At 35.2% G+C, this 21,302-nt stretch overlaps 2 protein-coding genes and 1 long non-coding RNA gene across 3 annotated transcripts in view; 2 read left to right on the forward strand and 1 right to left on the reverse strand.

Moving 5' to 3' along the window:
* The first annotated feature begins 486 nt into the window (after positions 1-486).
* LOC112946439 (potassium voltage-gated channel subfamily H member 7-like) lies at positions 487-14,539 on the forward strand. Its single transcript, XM_026038300.1, has 4 exons — positions 487-619; positions 8,201-8,233; positions 14,314-14,471; positions 14,519-14,539. Exons 1-4 carry the CDS (start codon positions 523-525, stop codon positions 14,537-14,539), a joined length of 309 nt encoding a protein of 102 aa, XP_025894085.1. The 5' UTR covers positions 487-522.
* LOC112957896 lies at positions 12,685-13,216 on the reverse strand. Its single transcript, XR_003251299.1, has 2 exons — positions 13,135-13,216; positions 12,685-12,786 (listed from the first exon to the last, which is right to left on the reverse strand). It is a non-coding gene; the product is annotated as an uncharacterized LOC112957896 (long non-coding RNA).
* A 5,378-nt stretch (positions 14,540-19,917) lies between the features above and the next one.
* The window catches only part of KCNH7 (potassium voltage-gated channel subfamily H member 7), a 58,289-nt gene continuing 56,904 nt past the window's right edge, over positions 19,918-21,302 (forward strand). Inside the window, exons 1-2 of the mRNA XM_026038487.1 lie at positions 19,918-19,951; positions 20,206-20,420. Coding sequence (XP_025894272.1) covers positions 19,918-19,951; positions 20,206-20,420 — 249 coding nt within the window. The remainder of the gene's footprint in view (positions 19,952-20,205; positions 20,421-21,302) is intronic.

Consider the following 21,302-nt stretch of genomic DNA (forward strand, 5'->3'; position numbering starts at 1 on the left):
ATACTTAATGAATGATTCATCCTGTTGTAATAGCACCAAAAGCTTGAAGAATGTTTGACATTTAGAAGAATGGTCTTCCGCTGTCTTCACTAGCATTGAAGTTGGAACAGTTTTTAGCATCGCTGCTTTTGGTGCTAAATGCCGCCGTACTGTGAGTCTGCCTATACAGCTACTTCCAGTAAATAAAAACCAAAGAGCAAAACAGGCATTTTAAAGGAGAGATCTTTGGGATGATGTAATAATCTAAACAAACAAACAAACAAAAATCCATATTGAAAGAGGAATTTCTCCCTATGAAAATTTTCCTCTTCGAATGAAAAAATACTATGTGACCAATATTCAATAATTAAATTAAAAGCAATACTCAGAAGCCTCAGTTGGTATAACTAAAATTACTAGCGCAAAAAAAACCAGTGAGGTTTCCTTTCACTTACGTATTTTTCTTTTCTTTCACCTTCTGCAGGATCTACCTTCATTTGCAACACCCACGTAATCCCAGTGAAAAATCAAGAGGGAGTAGCGATGATGTTTATTATTAACTTTGAGTATGTAACAGATGAAGAGAACGCTGCCTCTCCTGAGAAGTGCAACCCAATGCTGCCGTCCAAACTTGTAAATCGTAAGTTACTCATTGAAAATTCACTGTTTACCTCTGCTCCTAGCTGAGAGTGCAACTAACCTGTGCAACAGCAATACAAAAGTAATGACAGACTTCACATTGCCTGCCTTGTTTAAGGTAGAAATCAAAACAATAGGAAGTGAAATGCAGCAAACCTGCTATAAAGGCAGGCAAGAGAATCCGTCAGGTCTTTGGTAGCACTAACACCATGGGTTTTGTGAGTACTGTTTTCCTACTAGAAAATATAGAATACAAATTCAATGAAGGGAGAACATTTCATAAAAGTGCATTGCTCTTGACAAAACTGCGAAAAAAGGCCAAAGTATAGCCAAAATACTACATCCTAACCTACTCAAAATTTCTATTTCTATTTTCCTTTACAAATAAAATATGCAGGGTAGAGATTTTCATTGAACTAGATTAGAAAATATAAAACAAGTAAAAAAGAATTAATGTAAAATTAAATATCTTGATTTTAAACTAACTAAAGTATTTGAATTGGGTTGATTTTTTGGGGGTGGGGAGGGGAAGGCATTATGAAAGAAATACTTTTGTTTTCATTTTACTCTGGACATGACAATTGTCAAAATCGGAAAGGAAAAACTCCACCTCTTACACAGCTGGGCTGTGTAGTTTTCCATCCCACTGTCTGCAGAAAACACGCTCCTTTGCTGACCTTCACTCTGTGCCATCACTGCACATGATCCTTCTGCTTTGCATCTCCACTCACATTATCTGCTCTTAATTCAAGATTTCCCAGAACACTTCCCATTTGCACAGGCTCTTAGTCAAGCACAGCAGGCTCTAGCTGTGAATGCTAACACTCTCCCCAGGGCCTGGCTGGCTCAGCAACAGTTGGAAAATGCCTTTTAGCGCTGAAATAATCTGCACTGTTAGCATGATAAAGGGACCGGGAACCTAAGTTTTCTGATTGTCAAATCATCACCTCAACTTTCTCTAGACAAGAGACAAAGATGTTCACTGCAAGAACCCAGGGGAAAACTTCCCCAATGTAAACACTGAATTCTACTATAAGAGATAATAGCCGGTAGTAGTTTTTCTGCTGCATATATTGAAAAGTTTGCAAGGAGGAGGCCTGCAGCTGTGCAGAATAATGTTGCCCAGTTCCTCTGCTTAAAGTACACTCTATGTCATAAAATTGTGTTTAGATGTGGAAAATAAATAAAATTGCTCCGTTGGTCCATGTTTAATATGATGCTAGTGACCAAATACATGATAAATTCCCTACCCCAAAAAGCTGCATGTCCTAAAACCTGTATCACATACAACATCATCATACAAGTGTACATGATCATACACTTGCCGATATTATCACTTGCCATATTTTGAAGAAAAAAGCTACTAAAAAGGACATCCACAAAAAAAAAGAATTTAGTCAAAATAGTCTTCTCTCTCTTTTTTGGTTTTTTTTTGAACAGTAGTTGTGCTTACCATGCACAGGGAATTTCCTTTTTAAGAGGTCATGAACAGATAATCCCACAGATAGGGCTCCAATCTCAGCACATAATTGAGAAAGATGAAAGAGCAAAAGGAAGGCAAGCAAGGTGACAAACCATTTTCCTGATAGTGCACTCAGTCAGGTACCAGAAAGTGTCATAAGCTGGAGCAAACACACGACTTCTTTTCTACCTATGTGATTGTGGACTCCAAGCAGACTTTTACATGGGCAGGATTGAGGAGCAGGATGGGGATATAAAATCTGGTGCACAGTTAAAAAATCTTCTTGGCAGAGAGGCCAACCTGTGCCAAAAATGTTGTGTGCAGGCTAATGGTGGACTTGAATCCAAAAAAAAAAAAAAAAAAAAAAAAGGGCTGATATTTAGAAAAGGCAGAGATCAGAAAGGCACAAAAAAAGATCTGTCATTTCTCAGCAAAAAAATCTGTTTTAAAATGTAGCCATGTTACCATAAGAAGGGCAAACTGCAGATTGTCTGGGAAAAGGTTCATTTTTCAGCATCTTTCTCTATTTGGAACATACAGCATCCAGTAAAACAAGTGACTGGTTTTGAATGGATTACACAAGAAATGGACAAAAATGGATACTGGTTCAGGAAAAAAAAAAAGAAAAAAAAAGGCAACAAAACACAACCCCTTCAAATCCAGCAACCAATTTAGAGAATAAAAATAGAGCGGGAGCCAGGCCTATAACAAGTGCAATACATCTCTGACAAGCAACCAAGATAAGGACCAGCTAATGAAAAAAGACAGAAGATTTCAGATTGCATTAACATCTACTACCCAGAAGTACACAGATCATGAGAGGTTTCTTTCCAGTATTCCTTAGATTGAGTTTTCTCATGTTAGAATGTCTTTTCAACATGAAAGCAGATAAAAATGACTGAGTAAGGTCGCAGAGGAAATGAGCTTAGAGGTGAATGGGAAACAAAAGGATCACAGTTATTTTCCTGATCCCAGGAAATAAGATAAGAACTCTCCCATACTATCATTCTGCCTCTGATTGAGTTATTAAGACTTGGCATGAAATTTATCAAGTGTGATTTTGAGAAAGCTTTCCTTCCCTGAAAACATCTATCTTGCCAGCTACAGTCAACAGTTTTAAACGGCTTACCATGCTGCTGAAACCCAATGCTGCAAGAAAAATGCATGTTTCTTATTTTACACACAGTGCAGTCTGTTTTCAAAGGCTCTAACACAGAGAAAAGTAATTCCAATCTTTTAAAGGGTTGTAGATCCTTTTTGACAAATTAAAGACGTGGAAAGCAAGTAACACCGGCTAGAGTGAACTAAGATATTGTGTTTAGTCCTGAATAGATATAAATTTAAAAATTTACCAAATGAATGTTGGCAGATACTTTAAACAGTATTTGCAAGCTCTTTAGGACAGGGATCCTGTATTTTGCTAAATGACATCATGGTGCCTAACACAACTAGGTTCTTGTTCACCATTGGACCTGGCATATTACAGCAGTAACTCATTACAGAAAAAAAAATATGATATATTTCCAGGAGTTTAATGGCCACATCTAGGTATAAATAGAATTCTTTCCAGACTGGTGTTCAAGAGCTCTTATATGCAGCAAAATGTTGAATAGGCAGTAACGTGAAAAGTGAAGATACTGGCTGTACAACAGCAGTGAGGAAAAACAAAAAAATGTTTTCAGTTGATCTTTTTGTTCTCCTTATTCTTCCTTGCAAGAATTTATCATCAATTCTCTATAGTAGTCTGACCAGCATTTGTGTAAAGGAATAGCTAAATTTTGGAAAAGCCTACTATGTACCAACTCAGTAAAAATCACAGCCAGCTGATTTTCATTCTTTTCTATTTCATTGGTTTGGTATTTTATCACAATTCCATTTTTTTTCAATTTACTATTCAATCATTCTTTTTTATTTTTTTGCCTCATTTCAAAATATAAACATTTTCTTTCAAGTCTGCTTTTGAGAAGCCTGTTTGTTCTTCATATTATTTTCCATTAGATCATTTAAAAGATATAATTGCAGAAATTATATAATTCCAGAAAGTAACTTCTGTCTCCAAAAAGGAAAACACCTAATAACCTTACTTTGCTTCACTTTCTGTGTCTGTGATTGATGATTGATTGATGATATAAATACATTCTTGTCGAGTCTTGAGATATTTGTTCAGCGTGTTAGTGTTAAGATCAAAAGTTTTGACCTACATAAGCCCTAAGAATTGTTATTATTTGCACTGTAACAGTTCGATCTCAAGGGCTCTTCCCCATCACATCTCTAAAGAAGTGAACAATATTTGCTTGATTGTCAGTAGGATGATGAAAATGATTCCCAGAAGCATCCATAAATTTTGATGAATCTAACCATTTGGCAAAGTTATGTAAACTTTTCAGGTCTAATTGAAATAATATAGGAGGATATTTGCACTTGCTTATAGAGAAAGAGAAGTCTTTCCTCTTAAATTCTTTATTTAAAAGAAAAAAAAAAAGAGCTTTCTCTAGAGTGCCTACCTGAATGCTTAGCAAAAAGACCATGTGAATGTTTTTACCTTATAATTCACCTACTAGTGATAGTTGTTATGCAAAATAAACCAGAATGCCTGTAGAGTGCGCTGTACAAACTTCATTGAACTATTTTAAGATAAATTCTTATGCTAGTTTAACTTCTGTAAATTAATACGGATTTTAAATCAGCCACTGAGGAAAGCAACTGTAAATATCCAACTGTATCCCCCAAACTGTCAAACATTCCAGTTCCACCATATTCCCACTCCCCCTAACCTACTGAGATTCTTTTGCAGAAATTAAACAAGCAGCCATGTGAACTAAAATCTGTTCCTGGTGTCTGATTCTGTTCTTCAAAGCTGTGGAATATTTTGTGTCCTTAAAGTCAGTCTTGTAACAGGAAAATATCAAAATCAATCATGACACAGAATGGACATAGAGAAAATCTGCAGCAATTCTATACTGACAGAAAACCATATATCTGAGGATAAGATACTAAATACAAAAAATAGAGCAATAATTCTTCCACTGTAAATAGAGCAGTTGTGGGACCGCAATGTACACACATGCACAAGATGATCAAAAGCTCTCAGAATTTTGTTGTCTTCATTTCCTGCCCCTTTATAGCATGTTTCTTTTTTAAAGCCATTGAATCATAACTTAAAGACAAAGGAAAGAATTATAGTGACCTATAATTGCCTTTTTTTTTCTGACGTAACCCAGATCTATCTAAAACAAAATTCTTATTAATATATGGGTTATGATTGCTGAAGTCAGATGGGGTCACAAATTTTACTCATGTAACTTCAAAACAATCTGACCAGCTACAAATACCAGCCTGCAAACTGACACTGGATCCCAAGCACAGTGTTCATTCCTCATGGGAAAAGCCCTAGGAAAGTTTTGCAAAGGAGCGATATTTGGGGATTCATTTTTCATTTTATCACTTTAAATCTATGAATATATTACAATTGGCTGGATTTTTTTCCTCCTCTAAAATAAATATATGATTTTTTTCAGATGTTAATGTAAAATTATTTCCTTGCAGGTGGTATCATTTCACAGATTTTTTTTTTTAAATTGTAATGTTTTCTTTAATTCATGATTGTCAGGATATTTCTCTCCATTCTCACATATGGAATTTTATGATTTAAAATATCTTTTCAACTAAAGTGAGAGGATCTTTTATACATCCTATTTCCTATTCAAGGAAAATGAGAGGACTTATAATATTCTAAAAAGAGCTACAACCATGATCAGTTATAACTTTGTATAAGGGAGATTCTTAAAGCAGCCAACACTTCACAAAGCTTTTCTTGATTCTTGACTGGCAACGGCGTTACATCTCACAAGCACAGCTCACTGCATTCAGTGCAGTTACAAACATAACAAAGTTCATTTGTTCCTTTTATTTAGATCAAATAACACAATAACTGCATTTGTTTTCCTGCATGAAGAGTACTTTGCTATATATTTATAACATTTTTGTGATAGGTAAGCATTAACTACTTGTATTTTTCCTTAGACTAGCTGGACAGCAAAGCTGCCATGCAGTATGCAAACAGCGTGCAAATTTACTACCTAACATGGCACATACAACCAATAGTAACTCTCTGACTTTGCCCAAAACATAATGAGAAATTTGCCCAGGGTCTTATTTTTAGTTTCACCACTGGGAGCAAATTCATCATAAGCGAGGCTTAGTCGAGAAAAGTTGTGTCCAGGAGGACAAAGGTTTCCATCTAGCCAGCGAGCAGCAGTCACGACAACCCCAGTGTCAATATGTGTCTCTGTCTCCGAGGTAAATTAGAGTGAACGGTAGATGAACCCGTGAGACAGTGTTGAACTCTTAGCAGAGGAGCACAGCCAAACAGCAATCAGCAATAAAAGAAGAAGATGATCTTTGGTGCCTTCACTTTCAGCACGCTCCACAAATGTTTAACTGCCTCATTAAGAGGGCATTCACTAAAACAAATAAATCCTTCTACTTTTCTTTCATAGATGGAGAAATACAAGCAGGATGGGTAATTTACTTTTTTCTTCACAAGTTACTGGGAGGACTCACAAGAGAAATTTTACTGGATTCCAGCCACTGTAATTAGCTGCTTGTGATCCTAGCTGTGGTGTCTCCCCAGCTAAGATCACAGCCCTATTGTGCTAAAATTTGTACAAACATTCAATAATAATAATAATAATAATAATAATAATAAAAGGCAATCTCTGCTTAAAGAGATTACCAGCCAAGCAGAGAAAATGACCCAGGTGGATGTAGCTTTCAGTGGAGGGACGCCCGCAGACTCAATGACAGGAAAAGGAATACAACTTGACAGTACACTAGCTATGCAGAGACCCTGCAAATTTTCCTTTTGTTATTTAAATAAATAGCAAGTGAGCATGAAAAAAAATCTTGGACGAAACTACAGGAGTTCTCTTCTAGTCCTACCTTTTATTCATTTATTACTTCAAAAGTGGTGGGTTCTGTGAAGCAATTTGAAGGCCAGGATAGTGATTTTTGTGAAGTCATTCCAAATTTTAACGCATACCCTCAGGAAAGTATAAGGGCAGTCAATTTTGCAGCACACACTGTTGGAATTCTTCAGTATTTTAAGTCCCTATATCTGAGGAATAGCTCATATATTTGTCTCTATTATTCAAATAATCACGCAGAAAGCTTAACACATCTGTTGAATTAGAGATTTTAATCTTAAAAAAAAAGAAAGTAAAACTTAAATCTATCAAGATATCTCAAGTTTATACTAAGAGGACTGTAGTAGATAGCAGTGAAACCTCCATCTCACCCAGATGCGTTCTGAAAGCTTTTGAATGGACACTGGTCATAAGGAATATGGTTTGTTTATGCAGTTCAACATGGAAGAGACATGACTGTCACAAACAAAAGTAAACCCATTGATGAGATAAAGGGTGTTATTACCACTGTGTCTTATTTCTCAGGTGTGAAATCCTATGATTATTACCTATGTTAAGGAGTGCAGTAAAGAGGCAAGTGAGGCATTTAATAGACTTGAAAGCATTTAGCACAGGCATGTAGTCAAAGGAGTTCTTCCCTTGAGCAGATGAAATAAGTGAGCCGTAACAGAGGTCTGCTACTTCTCCGAGGACACACTGTAAGCAAATGTCGGCGGACAAAGCCTAATCTCCCTATGGAGATTATGGATTATTCAGTATTTCAAAATCAAAAGTTTCTTCCAACCCAAATTTACATTTGCCACCATAGAAATGTTCGCTAAGAAATTTCATGAGAAACAACACATTAGTCTGATTATAGCTACTTCAGTTTACTTTCAGTTTTCTGTCTGAAATATTAGTCAATAGGAAAACTTGGTAATTGGAAATATATTTTGATCTATGCAGCAAATTAGTATTTATCAAAGTACTTCTTAATGGAATAGTTAAATTTTCCAAAAGCGGCAGTAATATACATTTTAGAATAATTTTACTGCAAATCACCAATTGAATATGAATTAAAATAACTTGAATTTGCTTTTAAAATGTGTTGCAATTTGATATTCTTTCTTCTTTTCTTAACAGTCTCTGTTTATTTTCTGAATCTGTTTTATTTTAAACTAAAGCTTTTTGTAAATCTAGTTTAATTGTATTTCAGATGGTAACAACCTTTCAAGTGGCTCTTCTTCAGGTAAATCTATCTTCTAAAATTCTATCTGCTAAAATCCTTCTATTGCTTTACTTTGTTTCTATTATTTCAAGATCTCATTACATTTTATATAATTCTAGCATATAAGTCAAAATATGGCTATTTCACTCCCTGAATACTCATTTCTACAAAACTACAGATATAACAGCTAAGCTATTAAATTGAATATAATTATGAAAGATATAAAATCCAAATGTAGTGGTACTTTTCAGCTTATTATTGCTAAAAGTTCTTGTATGCAGGGCATAAAAATCTCTATCAATATACGAGACAAAACTGTGGAATTTGGTATTGATATATAAATTAGCTGTTGAAAAATAAAAAGAACGTGTTCAGATTTTCTATCACAGACAAAAACAATATTATCTTATCTATTAAGTCTGGCAACCAAGGTGGTCTGAGGCAAGCATTTCTTGAGAACTTGATTTAATAGACGGACTGCTTTTTTCCCCTACAGCTACAAGGGCAAACACCATATTTTCAGCAAGACAGCAAATATTGTGCCAGCTGAATAATACTTTCAATATAATATGTACTGTGCTAATATAATATGCTTGCTGTTTTGTTTAATTGCAGATATTTCCTCTTTCCTTACATTCAATTATGTCAAAAGAATAAAAATGTAAGAAGCAAAATCTCTCTCAAAGAGGACCAAAAATTCATCTTTTCCCCACGTTCTTAATCGAATAGTTAAATTTTCCAAATAAGAAGACAATGTACTTTTAGAATAATTTTACTACAGAACAAAATACTTATAACTTTATTATAAAAAAATAAACCAGGAACAAGTTTTGACAGTTCCTACATCTTACTCAACTGATCCTGTGCAAATGTTTCATTGTCTCCAAGTTCCTCTCATTCGATGTCTAAAGCTACAAGAAAGTCTAATAGAGTCACTCTAATAAATCCAAATAAGAAGCCTGAGACCAGCTACCATTTCTTTTCCTTTTGACTTGTTTGAAGTCAGCTTTTTCTTTTTTCTTTTGTCTGCAACATCATAAAAGTAACGGCACTACTAAAGGTAGTGTAAAAACTGGCTGAACACCTCTTTTCAAGAGTCATCCCGACCTCCCCGCTGAAATCTCAGGGCTCCTCTTCTTCAGTGCTCAGGGAAATTTAAGAATCAAAACGGTACCTCATGCATGGAGAGGAACTAAATAGGCTTGCGGGATAATGCACAGCATTCACTCTAGTGCCTTTGGACATTGAAATAGAACTGAAGATCCCTCAGTCCCAGGTCTCTCTCTGACTTTGCTGCAGTGTTTGATAAGTAAGCAAGCATTATCACCAAGTCTGAGGAATAACTTCACTATGAGCAGGCAATATTGAGGCCAAATATCATTTCCCTTCATTGTTACCAAGTGCTTCCTTGGAAGGGATTGATGAAGTACTTTCCTCTCAAGCAGATTGGATTATTAAGGAAGTTCTTGTTCAGATATGCTTTTGCTGGCATACCTCATTTCAAAATGAAATTTGTATTTATGAGGGAGTGAATTTACAACCATACTTTAAATTGGTAATAAAGTCTTTTTGGAATCAGTTTTGTTTTTTTTACCTTGGACAAATTTCTATATAATGGTGCTTAACTTTTAAAAATTGAACTTTTCCATTACTGTGAATGTTTTGCATTTGGCACTTTTATGTAAAAGCAAGGCTATTAAGTTTTCAGATCAAGAGAGTAAAATGAACGAAAAATACATATATAAATAAATCCATTTAAAACCTATATTTTAGTTCTAATTGTTTACAGTAAAATACTGTAGAGTTGCTTTTGCCCTAACCTGAGAACAATTTAAAAAATAGCATGGTCTTTGGGCAGAAAACTGATATTTCAGCTACTTCTAGGCATAAAAGATCATACAAAAATATTTAAATGTATTAAGCTTGTCTTTTAGCAACATGAAAGCAGATATTTTCTAGATTTTTTTCCACACATTCTTGTTTCATTCTTAAGACTATAGATATTTCACATTTTCTATCTAGGACTGTGGAGAACTCTGCCCCTCTAAGGGCTTCTGCTTCCTACCAAAAAATAAATAATAAAAATTAAAAAAAAAAAAATCATGACAGCCTATGACTATAAAACACTTTTATGTCAAAGGAACTTAATTAAAGCTTCACTGAATTCTAAACATCATAAGATCTTCCCAAATACGCAACAGGAATAAAAAGAAAAAAGCTCTCAGAAAGCAAAAGTTTATTTAAATTTAGTACTTATGCGTTAACTACATCAGCCACCCATTTAGATGGATCATTTGTTATCTGAGGTGCAAGTATTTTGGGGTTGAACTCTACAATTTAGAAGGTCTAAAGATTAGCAGAGATAGCAGAGAGAATAAATAACTCATTTGTAAATTAGCTATTCAGTGAAGGAAGGTTTGAAAGGAGAAGGTGGCAGGCGAGCCTGCAATGGTGACTCAGGAATTCGACCCCTTTCCTGAACTGCTCTTCACATGCCACAGTTATACATACCTGTGACTCAGAATTAAGAAGAATCTAGCAATCTAGTCTCTAGGGTCAACAAAACATATAGATTCAAATGTAATATTATCTGTATGTTTATATAAAATTAAATGATAGCTAGTTACATCTAAAAAAAAAAAATTACAGTATTTAGTATTATAAGCCAAGATAAACCTGTTCTGACATCATACCTACCTAAAGCAGGGGCTGTACCGTTTCAAACATATTTCACTCCAAGGAAGTTTCCACTGCCCCATCTAGTCTATATTAGGACATCTGGCCTAGGGCTATAAATTTTAGTTCACACCAAATTGTATCACTGAGCCAAACAAGAAGGTGTGATGTAAATTAGATAAATTCTGAATGGTGCTTCTCATGGCTTTAGCTGCAGTACTGTGGAAAAGTGCTGAATGTCCAACACATCGTATGGCTCATTATCTATACAGTGAATAGCAAGCACAATACTCCCTACTAAAGAATATTCAAGTTAAAAGCAGGAAATAGGAAATTTAACTTTGAGAGCATTTCTTTCCAAAAGCAAAAAGATAATTTTATGTTTTCTATTTCATGCCTGAAGTTCTTAGCAAGAAGCAAAATTGTCACTGTGTTTCCAGCTGAACTGCAGTTAGACAGCTAAATCACTAATGCAGGATAACGTGGTCATATTAACTTAGTGAAGCAGAAAAGACCATCTGCACTACCATGAATATGACTAAAACAGAGTGCCAGCAAAACACCTTTAACAGTGTCTAATGCCAGACAACGTTATGAATGGTTTTAAAGCAGGGCATGTAATTGATGAAAAATGATATATAGTAATTTCCTGACCTTTGATGCAATAAGCTGTAAAACTGATTTATAAACTGCTTTATAACTCAATTTCATGTACATTTAAAAATAATAGAGTGATTTTTATCTATTTCACTAATTTCAACCACAATTTGTCCAAGTATACGTACATAAGATGTTAGAAGAAATACGCATACTCTCAAGGTATTGTCTATTGAATATCACTGAATATATTAAAAACTGGCACCTCTATTTGCTGTATCTAACAGGTGTGGCTACTGTTTTGTATAATAGGGTTTATGTCTACTGTACTCTTGTAGTGTATATGAATTATACTAATAGACCTTGTGAAAACTTTGTTAAATTTCAAATATATAGCACTGAATCTATCACTGAAATTGCCAAGGAATAACAAGGAAGATTGTTACATGGATTCACTTTTTAAAGCAAAGAAGGAAATGGATTGGGCCAAATTCCACAATATTGAGATTTTTTTTCTGCAAATACATTAATATATGAAAATATATTAAAAAACAAGGTTGCAAATATTTAGATGTGGAAGTCTAACAAGAGACATTCAGAATATATGAGATTCATATAAATATCCCATAGATTGGCAATTGAAAAAATATCAAATGAAAATTCTTAACAACAGAATAATAGAGTCTAAACTCTGAAAGGGTCTGAGATCAAAACAAAAAAGCCAATATGTCACTGCACAAAACCCTGACACTGAGATTAGTTTAGGCCACTATCAAAATGATTTATATTAGAAATGAAAAAGAATCGAGAAGAGTGAGAAGGATTATCAGAAATATGCAATACTTTTCATATGATATATAATTACACTACCTTTCTTCAGCTTGGAAAAAAAGAGATTATCAAAGAGAGATATTACAGAAGTATGAAAAAATATAATTATATTTGAGATTAAAAGGGAACAATTATTCACTTTTTATCACACCATTAAGAATTAGATCCACTGAATTAAATTATCAGGCAACAGATTTATAGCAAACAGAAGTGCTTTTTCAAAGGCATACGTAAGTTATAGGACAACTACTATAGGATGCTTTGCAGATCAAAGTACAACTCGGTTTCTAAAGAACTGAAGCAAATTAATAGAAGAAAGGCCCACCAAAAATTATTAAACTAATTGTTTGAACGCGATCTCTCTGGTTCAAAATGCTTCTGCACTGCAGACTGCCAGAAAGTGAACAAGTGACTTCAAGAAAAATATCACTCCACAGCAGTTCTTCAGCTCCTTGTCCCTGTATGCGCTACTGGAAAATATCAGAGATCAAACAATGTGCAAGATGGATTTGTGGTATTGTCTAGAATAGCAACTTCTCAAATTGCTTTTCCTTTAAGAAGAGGAGGGCATTCTCACTTTATTTAGAATACCAAACAAATACAGCTCTGATGATTAAGCACATATATCTTAAATGTTAAGCTCTAGCATCAGTTGCTCTGTACCAACTACTTTGTATAGGCATCAATGAAAGACTATTTTAACATATTTCAGTACATTGCCACATGATGAGAGCATGAGACAATAAATCTGAATGCCAAATATTAATAAACATTAGCTAGCTACATACACTGGTAATTAAGAATGACAGAATAAATACCTCTGATCCCAAAGGCAATTTCTTCTCCTAGTAAGAAGGAATAACTGGACACATCCTGAAATCTGAAAATCATTGTTGCTACTGACTGCGCAAAATGCTTATGAAGCAAAGTGTGACACTGACATGATCCACTGATCATTATTTCAATTTAGTAGTGGAGAGAATTTCTTTTTCTAAGTAGTCTACTGTGTTTTCTGTACATCAGAGGCACCTATGCTTCCATCTGTGAAATGTGTTATTACAGAACACTGAAAATATTGGCTGCCGGAGGTTTTGGTTGGTTCATTGGTTGTTTTTTCAGGTGTATGACCTCTAGACTTCACAATTCTTTCCCTGTATTTTCTTTATTTATACTATATTTTTCAATTTTTCCTCTAAGCTAATGGGATTTATCATCATACAAAACTGTCCATCTTCCAATACCCGTTGAAGAGCCAACCCTACCATTCAATACATCAAGCCAAATTAATTCCATACATACATAAATGCAGAAAAGAATCACTTTGTATGTGTGCAAAGATGTAGATTCTGTTTTATTATTGTTTTTGTTTGTTTTTTGTTTGTTTTAAATGCAACCAAAATAAGTGTCTCATTTCAATGCAAAACAAATGTTGGAAGATACCTCAGTAAAAGTGATACACAGCTTCAGTTCTCTCCTTTGAATGATTGCAACTCATACCTTCCTGTTTGATTTGTAATCCACAAATCAATTCCACTGAAGTGGTAGCAGTAGGTCTTTAAGCACATCGAGTTCCATTGATTAAAAAAAATTATCTATAGATAGCTACTTAAGCATATAGTTGCCATGAAAAGTATTTCTGCACTTTGTAGCACTCTTTTAGATGCATAATTTTAAAACCAAATAGGACAACTAGATTTTGGATAATCTTATCTCTTTTAAAACACAGGCTATAGAATTCATGCTGTTAGTCCAATTCCAAGCTCAATAGCTCATGCTTGACTGAAGTATGAAATCCTCCAAGATGCCTATAAGAGACCTACACATATATAAGAGCTCTAGAGTTGAACATTCCATTGCTAAAGAGTACATTTTATTAGGCATAGCTGTTTAAAGCTGTTATTTTGCACATGAAAAAAAGAAATGGTTTTATGACAATGAACTAATGTATAGGCTAATAAACAAACTAATGTACTACTTTTTTTTTTCCCCTCTTTCAGGCAGACTTTTTGGGTTTAGGTTGCCTGGGTTGAGGCTCTTAACATACAGAAAGCAGTCCTTACCGCAGGAAGATCCTGACGCAGTGATAGTAGATTCATCTAAGCACAGCGATGACTCAGTGGCTATGAAGCACTTTAAATCACCTACAAAAGAGAGTGTTAGTCCTTCAGAAGCGGATGACACGAAAGCACTGATTCAACCCAGCAAATGTTCTCCTTTGGTTAATATATCAGGACCTCTTGACCACTCATCACCCAAACAGCAATGGGACAGACTCTATTCCGACAGGATACAGACAAGCAATCCACTAACCCATTCGAGATCGAAGGAAAGCCTTTGTAGTATACGGAGAGCATCTTCAGTACATGATATAGAAGGCTTTACTGTCCATCCCAAGAGCATTTTTAGGGACCGTCATGCGAGCGAAGGTATGGTGGAAAGTCAGTCTGTATTCACTGATGTACTAAGAAAAGGATATTGTGCATTTTCATAGAAATTATCATAATTTTGTAAGTAAAACTCAATGTAATCAACTATATATATATATATTAGAACCATATACATAGAACCATAATTCAAAAGTCATACTACAAACATCAAAATGACAGGCTTACTCAATCCAAACACTGCTTTTCATGTCTAGGTAGTCACTGGAATCAAGGGACAGCTTCTAGACTAACATCTGCCTTCTGTGACCTTTCATGCTGCAAAATTCACAACCAAAGACTGCTTAAAACTTGATACATTTCTCATTCCGTTCTTACTTATTGATCCTAAGAATTCTGATGTTTCTCACAATTCCACTGAAAAGAAATACATTATTCTGACTGAAAATGCAATGGGAGATTCAGATCTAATAACAATAACAATTCCATATAATCATAATCAAAGAACCAGAACTAAATTCTAATAGCACAAGGGAACAGCATTATTTAGTTCAGTGCTCCTACACTAATCCAGACAGGGTCAAATGTGTTTTTCAAGAAGATAAGACTATCGAGAATGTAAGTGGTTTCATATGCTGTATTAGTTTTATAAGCCCTAGTTGCCTATCACCGTGTGCTTTAAAATTGCCACATTTATACCTAGTGTTAGTTGTATGCTGAAAGATACGGCACTGGAAATTTCAATTTAGGATTTATTAGGTTCTTTTGTGTTTAATTCATTGAATTCTCTCCTGAATGTTTTAGATTTCACAGCAGAGGGAATAGGGCAGGAGCAGCGCCCAAAACCAAGCCCAGCATTTTCCACCCCAAAGACAGCAGCAGTCTCCATTTTGCAGGCAGGTTTAGGCACATGGACACACTTTGGGAATTTTATTTTCTTCAGAAGTTGCCCTCCATGATATCTCCTTAGTGTTTTTAAAATTGTCACATCTTTGATCCCAGCCTGCAAAGTCCACACTCCTGCCCAGACAGCGGGAAAGAGGATGGCCGCCATCAGCCCTGACCAGGCTGGCGCACCCAAGGCCTCGCCGGCGCCACTCACAAAACCAGGCACCCCTGTCTTTCCCCACTTGCCACCAGGGGCCACAGCTCCTCTGTCCCTCTTTAGGGGGCTTTTCCCTAAAAAAAGGGGGTTTTTTAGGGGGTGGTCAGCAGAGCCACCCCAGCCTGGGATGCACGTGTGGCGAAACATCGCCCGTCAGGGAAGGGAGACACTGTCCCTTACCTCACGCACCGGCACCTCCAAACAGAGGAAGATAAATACAACATAATGTTCATTTCCTGCTTTCCCAAGCACCTACTCCATAACGCACCACTGTGGCACATGGGCCCAGTGGAAAACCTCAATCTTCCTGCAGGGCCTCCCCTGGGCCACAGCAGGGAGTGACCAGTTAGCACCTCATGGGTTAATAGCTTTGACTTGAAACTCAGCACTGGTGCAAACATACATGAAATCTGGACTTGATGAGGAAGGATTTTTGTGTTTTGCTGATAATGCAAGTTAGCTAGAGCCAAAGCTTCCTTTATTACACCATATATTCAAGACAATGCAAAAATATTCTAATTACAACCACATGCACACTTTGAAGCAAAGATTTCCACTTTCTCTGATGTGGATTTTAGTTTCTTTTTTCTCTCTTTTTATTCACTCTTATTATGTGGAAAACCAGACAATGGCCGCAATGCCAAAGGTAAAGTATTTGTGCAGAAGGTACTATCTGGTGTCTCAGCAGCCACACTTTTTGGCATGTTGATTTGCCTGCTGTATGAAATGTTCAAATGCAACATTCTCATGCTGAGCTCATGAGAGCCAAGTTCATTCCCAAACCCGGGACTGTTGGGCACTTAATATCTCCCTTAACGTTTGTCTCAAAGCACTAACTAATGATCCCTGGAAAAAGTGAAGCAATAGCTAAACAGTCATGAAACTTACGGATCTGATAATTAAAAAAAAGGGGGAGGGATAAAGATATTAAACTCAGTGTGGTTGTCTTTAAGCAGGCAAAACTTCTATTGATGCTACCAGGAGTTCTGCCTGTGAACGGGTGTATAATTGGGCCATTAATAAGCAATTCATTGTTATGAATGTTTACTTTTCAGTTAACTAGCAAAAATAAAGTAGTGGGTAAATCAGAAGCCATGTGGAAGTATCTTCACTTATTCCTCTTTTGTCTCCTTAAAACTAGTTTCACGTTCCTGGATGGCAGGGGGTATGGTTTCAAGATTCCTGTAGTATTAAAATGTGCATGCATGAACTTCATTGCCAATTTAATGTTTAAATAATTTCTGGAGCAGCTACTATTTTTATTCACCTGCACAAAGATGGGAAAAATAAAAGAAACTGAGCTGTATTTTTATAATCAATCTGAAAATAAGTCTAAGTGACTTTATTTCTAGAAAAGCTACTTTAAAACATGCTTGGTTTAACTGCAATATTTGTAGTTACATTTGAAAACTGGTTTGTGACTTCATGCATGATGCAAAAAGTGTGTGTACCTGGTAACGTCTTCTCTATGAACTGCATGCAGTGCATGAGCTAGATTCTGTAAAGCAATTCATGGACTATCAAAAAATTGCATTTGCTTCATGTGTATGTCAGCAAAATTGTGAGGGAAAAAAGTCTTTGTTTTGTAAAATAGTTTTTATAAATATGTTTACTGCTGGTGAAGATGATCAATTGACAGCTCAGGACAGTGAAATCATTTCTTGATGCATTGTATAAGCTGGGAAAACAAATTCCTACCATGAACAAGGGGAGATCAAGCTTAACCAAAACAATCTCCTTCATATGGAAGACCAAAGCATGGAATTCTCCCTGCTTATTCAGTTCTCAGCCTCTCTGCTGAAACTGTCAGTCAGGGTGATAACTAGTGTCAGATGTGATTGTGATTTGTTATGGGCCTCTTTTTCTGTTTCTTACTTTGTGAATATAGAAATAGTCCGCTAGTTGTCAAGTAGCAGCTCAAATGCTGTCAGTTTGGGCTGTACTTAAGCTAGTAATGTCTTATAATGAATTATCATTATCAATGAGATACACATATGCCTCTCACCATTCTTTTCAAGCAAAAGAAGGGGAAAAAAAGATATATTCAAAGGTACAATTAACTTGTTGCTGATACCACATGCCAAGGCATGAGTATAGGCAGAGAAGGACCTCCTGTAATAAATGCTTCTCTTACAGAATTAGTTCACTTAGGAATGGAAACATTACAAGAATTAAATTCCAGAAAACCCATTTTCTGTGCAATTTCAGCATCTATAGCTAACATTACTAACTCCATCTCATCATGGATTTGCCTGAACTCCCTTAGAGCTCTCTTAGAGTTCCATAGACAACAAAAACATTGTTCATCTGAGAGAAAGCTCCAGCTTGATTCATAACCAAGCCTGATTGATATCCAGAAACTATGAATTGCTACAACTTTGTAGGGAAATATAGCTTAAAGAATGCATTCTTACCATGCCTAGTACAAACCAGACAGATCTATCATTTCACTAGCTGCAACTGTGATATCTTTTAAAGACCATCTTTTAAAAGTGGGTTGTAAACCTCCACGTAGATAATGAGAAAATGGCTCAGAAAATAGTTTGGCCGAAGATGTTAAAGCACAATATCCCTAAATCTTCTATTATATCCTCTGTATCAGACTTTTTAGTTTCCACATGGAAGAAGAATATTTCTTTCATTCTTTTTCTAGTGAAGCTATTCTACAAAGAAATATCTAGATTAATTAACCTAAGAAAGAAAAGAAAGCATCATTTTGTAGGCTGGTGGCAATAGCACTTACAGTTTTTCTTCTTCCTCTTATATAAAATTAATATTGGACAAAACACAGTAAGGCAGAACCATAGGACTGGTCTATCTTAAGGCAACGTACTGTCTCCTAGACTAGACGATCATGCCACAGAAAGATTGAAACAGGGTAGCAGAAGGTTTCTTTACCAACCCAAATGAAGCTGTAACTAATGTGAATTCAGAAGGTAGAAAGCATAACTATAAATTCTGTTAAACTAGAGAAGGAATTGTAAAAGCCTGCCTCCTCAACAAGCATTCTCAGCCAGATACAACAGAGGCCCAAGCCTCAACCACAACATTTTACAAGGACAGATGAGGCCTTCTTAATTGTGAAAATATAAAACGTAGGTACTGACCTGCACAAACAGCTCTAGGCACCAAATTTCAAATAAAGTTCCTGGAGGTCAAGTTACAGAATTCAGCCCTGAGTCACTATTCTGCATTTCCTAGCAGCTAATTGCATTTGAACTGCATTCGTTTACATGTTGCAGATTCAGGTGTTCCCCCAGAGTTTACCCATAGTCCTAATCCTGTCTCATTCGCTGTTTCAGAACTATAGGACCAGTTCTATTTTCTCTAGAAAATAAAAAAAAAAAAAATACAACTTAGAAGGGGAAAATATATATATATATTTTCCTCATATTTAGGGAATTAGTATACACTAAGGTTCTCATGTGAATCTGAGAAATACCCCTAATTTGCACACTTTAGACAGAATGTTACTGACTGCTAAATCAGAAACTTGTCCTAAATCTGTTACTGGATTTGTATATTGCAGTCTAAACACCTTTGTATATCTTTTTTGCAATATTACTCTCAAAAGCAATTATTTTTTACTAGGAATGTTTTGAGGGGCTTCTGGACCAACCTTATGACAGTGCAAATAACTGTACAATATTGAAAAGAATAATTTGTAATTGATATGTACTTCCTTAATCTCTCTATTGTTTATGTATTGTGGCTCATTAGAGCAATACAATTTGCTTAAGTGTATGTTATATATTTCACCGATCTTCTACATACAAGTAGTTATATTATTTTCAGTATTTTGTTGATAATGACAACTCAACGCCTATTGTGAATTTGTGACTTCAAAATTAATTTACATTGTTTAAATAGGGAGCTACTTGGTCTGTGTCATGAGATAGGATAATTGAAATGAAATGAATTCACCCAACTTTTAAATTTACCAATAACCATTTTTTTGAATTAGGTATCCTATAAACATAAGCAACATTATAAATATGATAAGACAGTCCAGACATTCTAATATAATATTGTATCCTACTTCTACTTTTATAAACAAAATGAGAATATGGTATTTCTATATACTTCTAGTCCATCCAAAATTGTGATGGAGCATGCTTGGGTATGTCAAAACAATTAAGGATGGATGTATTTTGTACTTCTCAATCCTGTGACTCTAAAAAGAATGTTGCACGCTATATGTAAAGGAAATTGCATTTTTACATCCAATAATATATTTAATTTTCAAGAGTAGTAGAATTATTCTTAAAATCTAGGTTGTTTTCACTATTAGTAGGTAGTATAGTGAAAAATATTTTAAGTACATTTTTAACATGTCTCATTTAAACACTAATAACTTCTCTGCATTTGACAAGTACTAAATAGGCATTTCACTTTTTTAGGGCCTTTTAATCATATCAAGTCAAGTCTGTTGGGATCCACATCGGATTCAAATCTCAACAAATACAGTACAATCAACAAAATTCCTCAACTCACCCTGAACTTTTCTGATATCAAAAGTGAAAAAAAATCTTCATCTCCTCCTTCTTCAGACAAAACAATTATTGCACCTAAGGTGAAAGACCGAACGCACAATGTAACAGAGAAGGTTACCCAGGTAAGATGATACCTGTTATGTGAATCACTGTTTAATTTTATGAATCCATTTATCAATGTACAAAATGGACCATGACCTTTTTCATGAATGATCTGGGTATTTCCAAGACAATTTGAATTATTAAAGTTTGAGCTGTTATTTACTTTACCTCCAGTTCAGTTGTAGCTGATATGGCTTACAATATTAGGTGATATTGCTTGACTCATGCTGAAATATGTGTTACATTCCAAAGAGAAGTAAACAATTAGAACTTTCAAGCAATGTATTTTGCAATGAGGAAAAGTTGGACCCGCGACCCAATAAGTCTATTAATTTCAGTGATTACCATCAGTCACTAATGTTATTTAATATATATGAAATGTTATTTGTTTTTTTCCTTTTCTTTATGAAATACTGATTAGTGCAAGGTCCACTATAACCATATTACAAACAATATCTCAATTGTGCCACTGATATGATCATAATTATGTCCTGTAATTTCTGTTCCAGTTCACTGTCTTTTCATAACGTTATTTCCTATGGGTTCCTTTTGTCTATGGATACATCACAGGGCTGTCAAAAAGAGAAGTGGATCCTTCGGGGCTGGTTGTGTGATTGCTTCTGTCATTGTTGGGAATAAGCCATGTAAACACATCAAAAATGTCAATAATTCAGGCTACTCTATAAGCTACTCTATAAGCTACTATAGACTGCTACATTTTGAGTCTATAGCTACTATAGACTGGTAAAGCTTATGCTTGAAATCTGGCTGATGAAGCATAAGTTATTCTTTTCCAGGGGGAAACAGTAAATTTAAAGTCTAGCAAACTGAAATATGAACACCATCAGTTGAATCATACCATTTCTATCTCTGTTTCTTGTGCAGATTGACAGAATGCATTA

Source organism: Nothoprocta perdicaria, unplaced genomic scaffold (assembly GCF_003342845.1).
Source record: "Nothoprocta perdicaria isolate Ctin4 unplaced genomic scaffold, notPer1 scaffold_0, whole genome shotgun sequence".
NCBI classification, from domain to species: Eukaryota; Metazoa; Chordata; class Aves; order Tinamiformes; family Tinamidae; genus Nothoprocta; species Nothoprocta perdicaria.

Bases quoted from the DNA above. Each gene is read 5' to 3' on its own strand.
- LOC112946439 (XM_026038300.1), top strand. From the start codon at position 523: ATGATGTTTATTATTAACTTTGAGTATGTAACAGATGAAGAGAACGCT. The intron at 620-8,200 runs GTAAGTTACTCA...ATTGTATTTCAG, and splicing joins GCCGTCCAAACTTGTAAATC to ATGGTAACAACCTTTCAAGT. The intron at 14,472-14,518 runs GTTAGTCCTTCA...GATTCAACCCAG, and splicing joins AATCACCTACAAAAGAGAGT to CAAATGTTCTCCTTTGGTTA.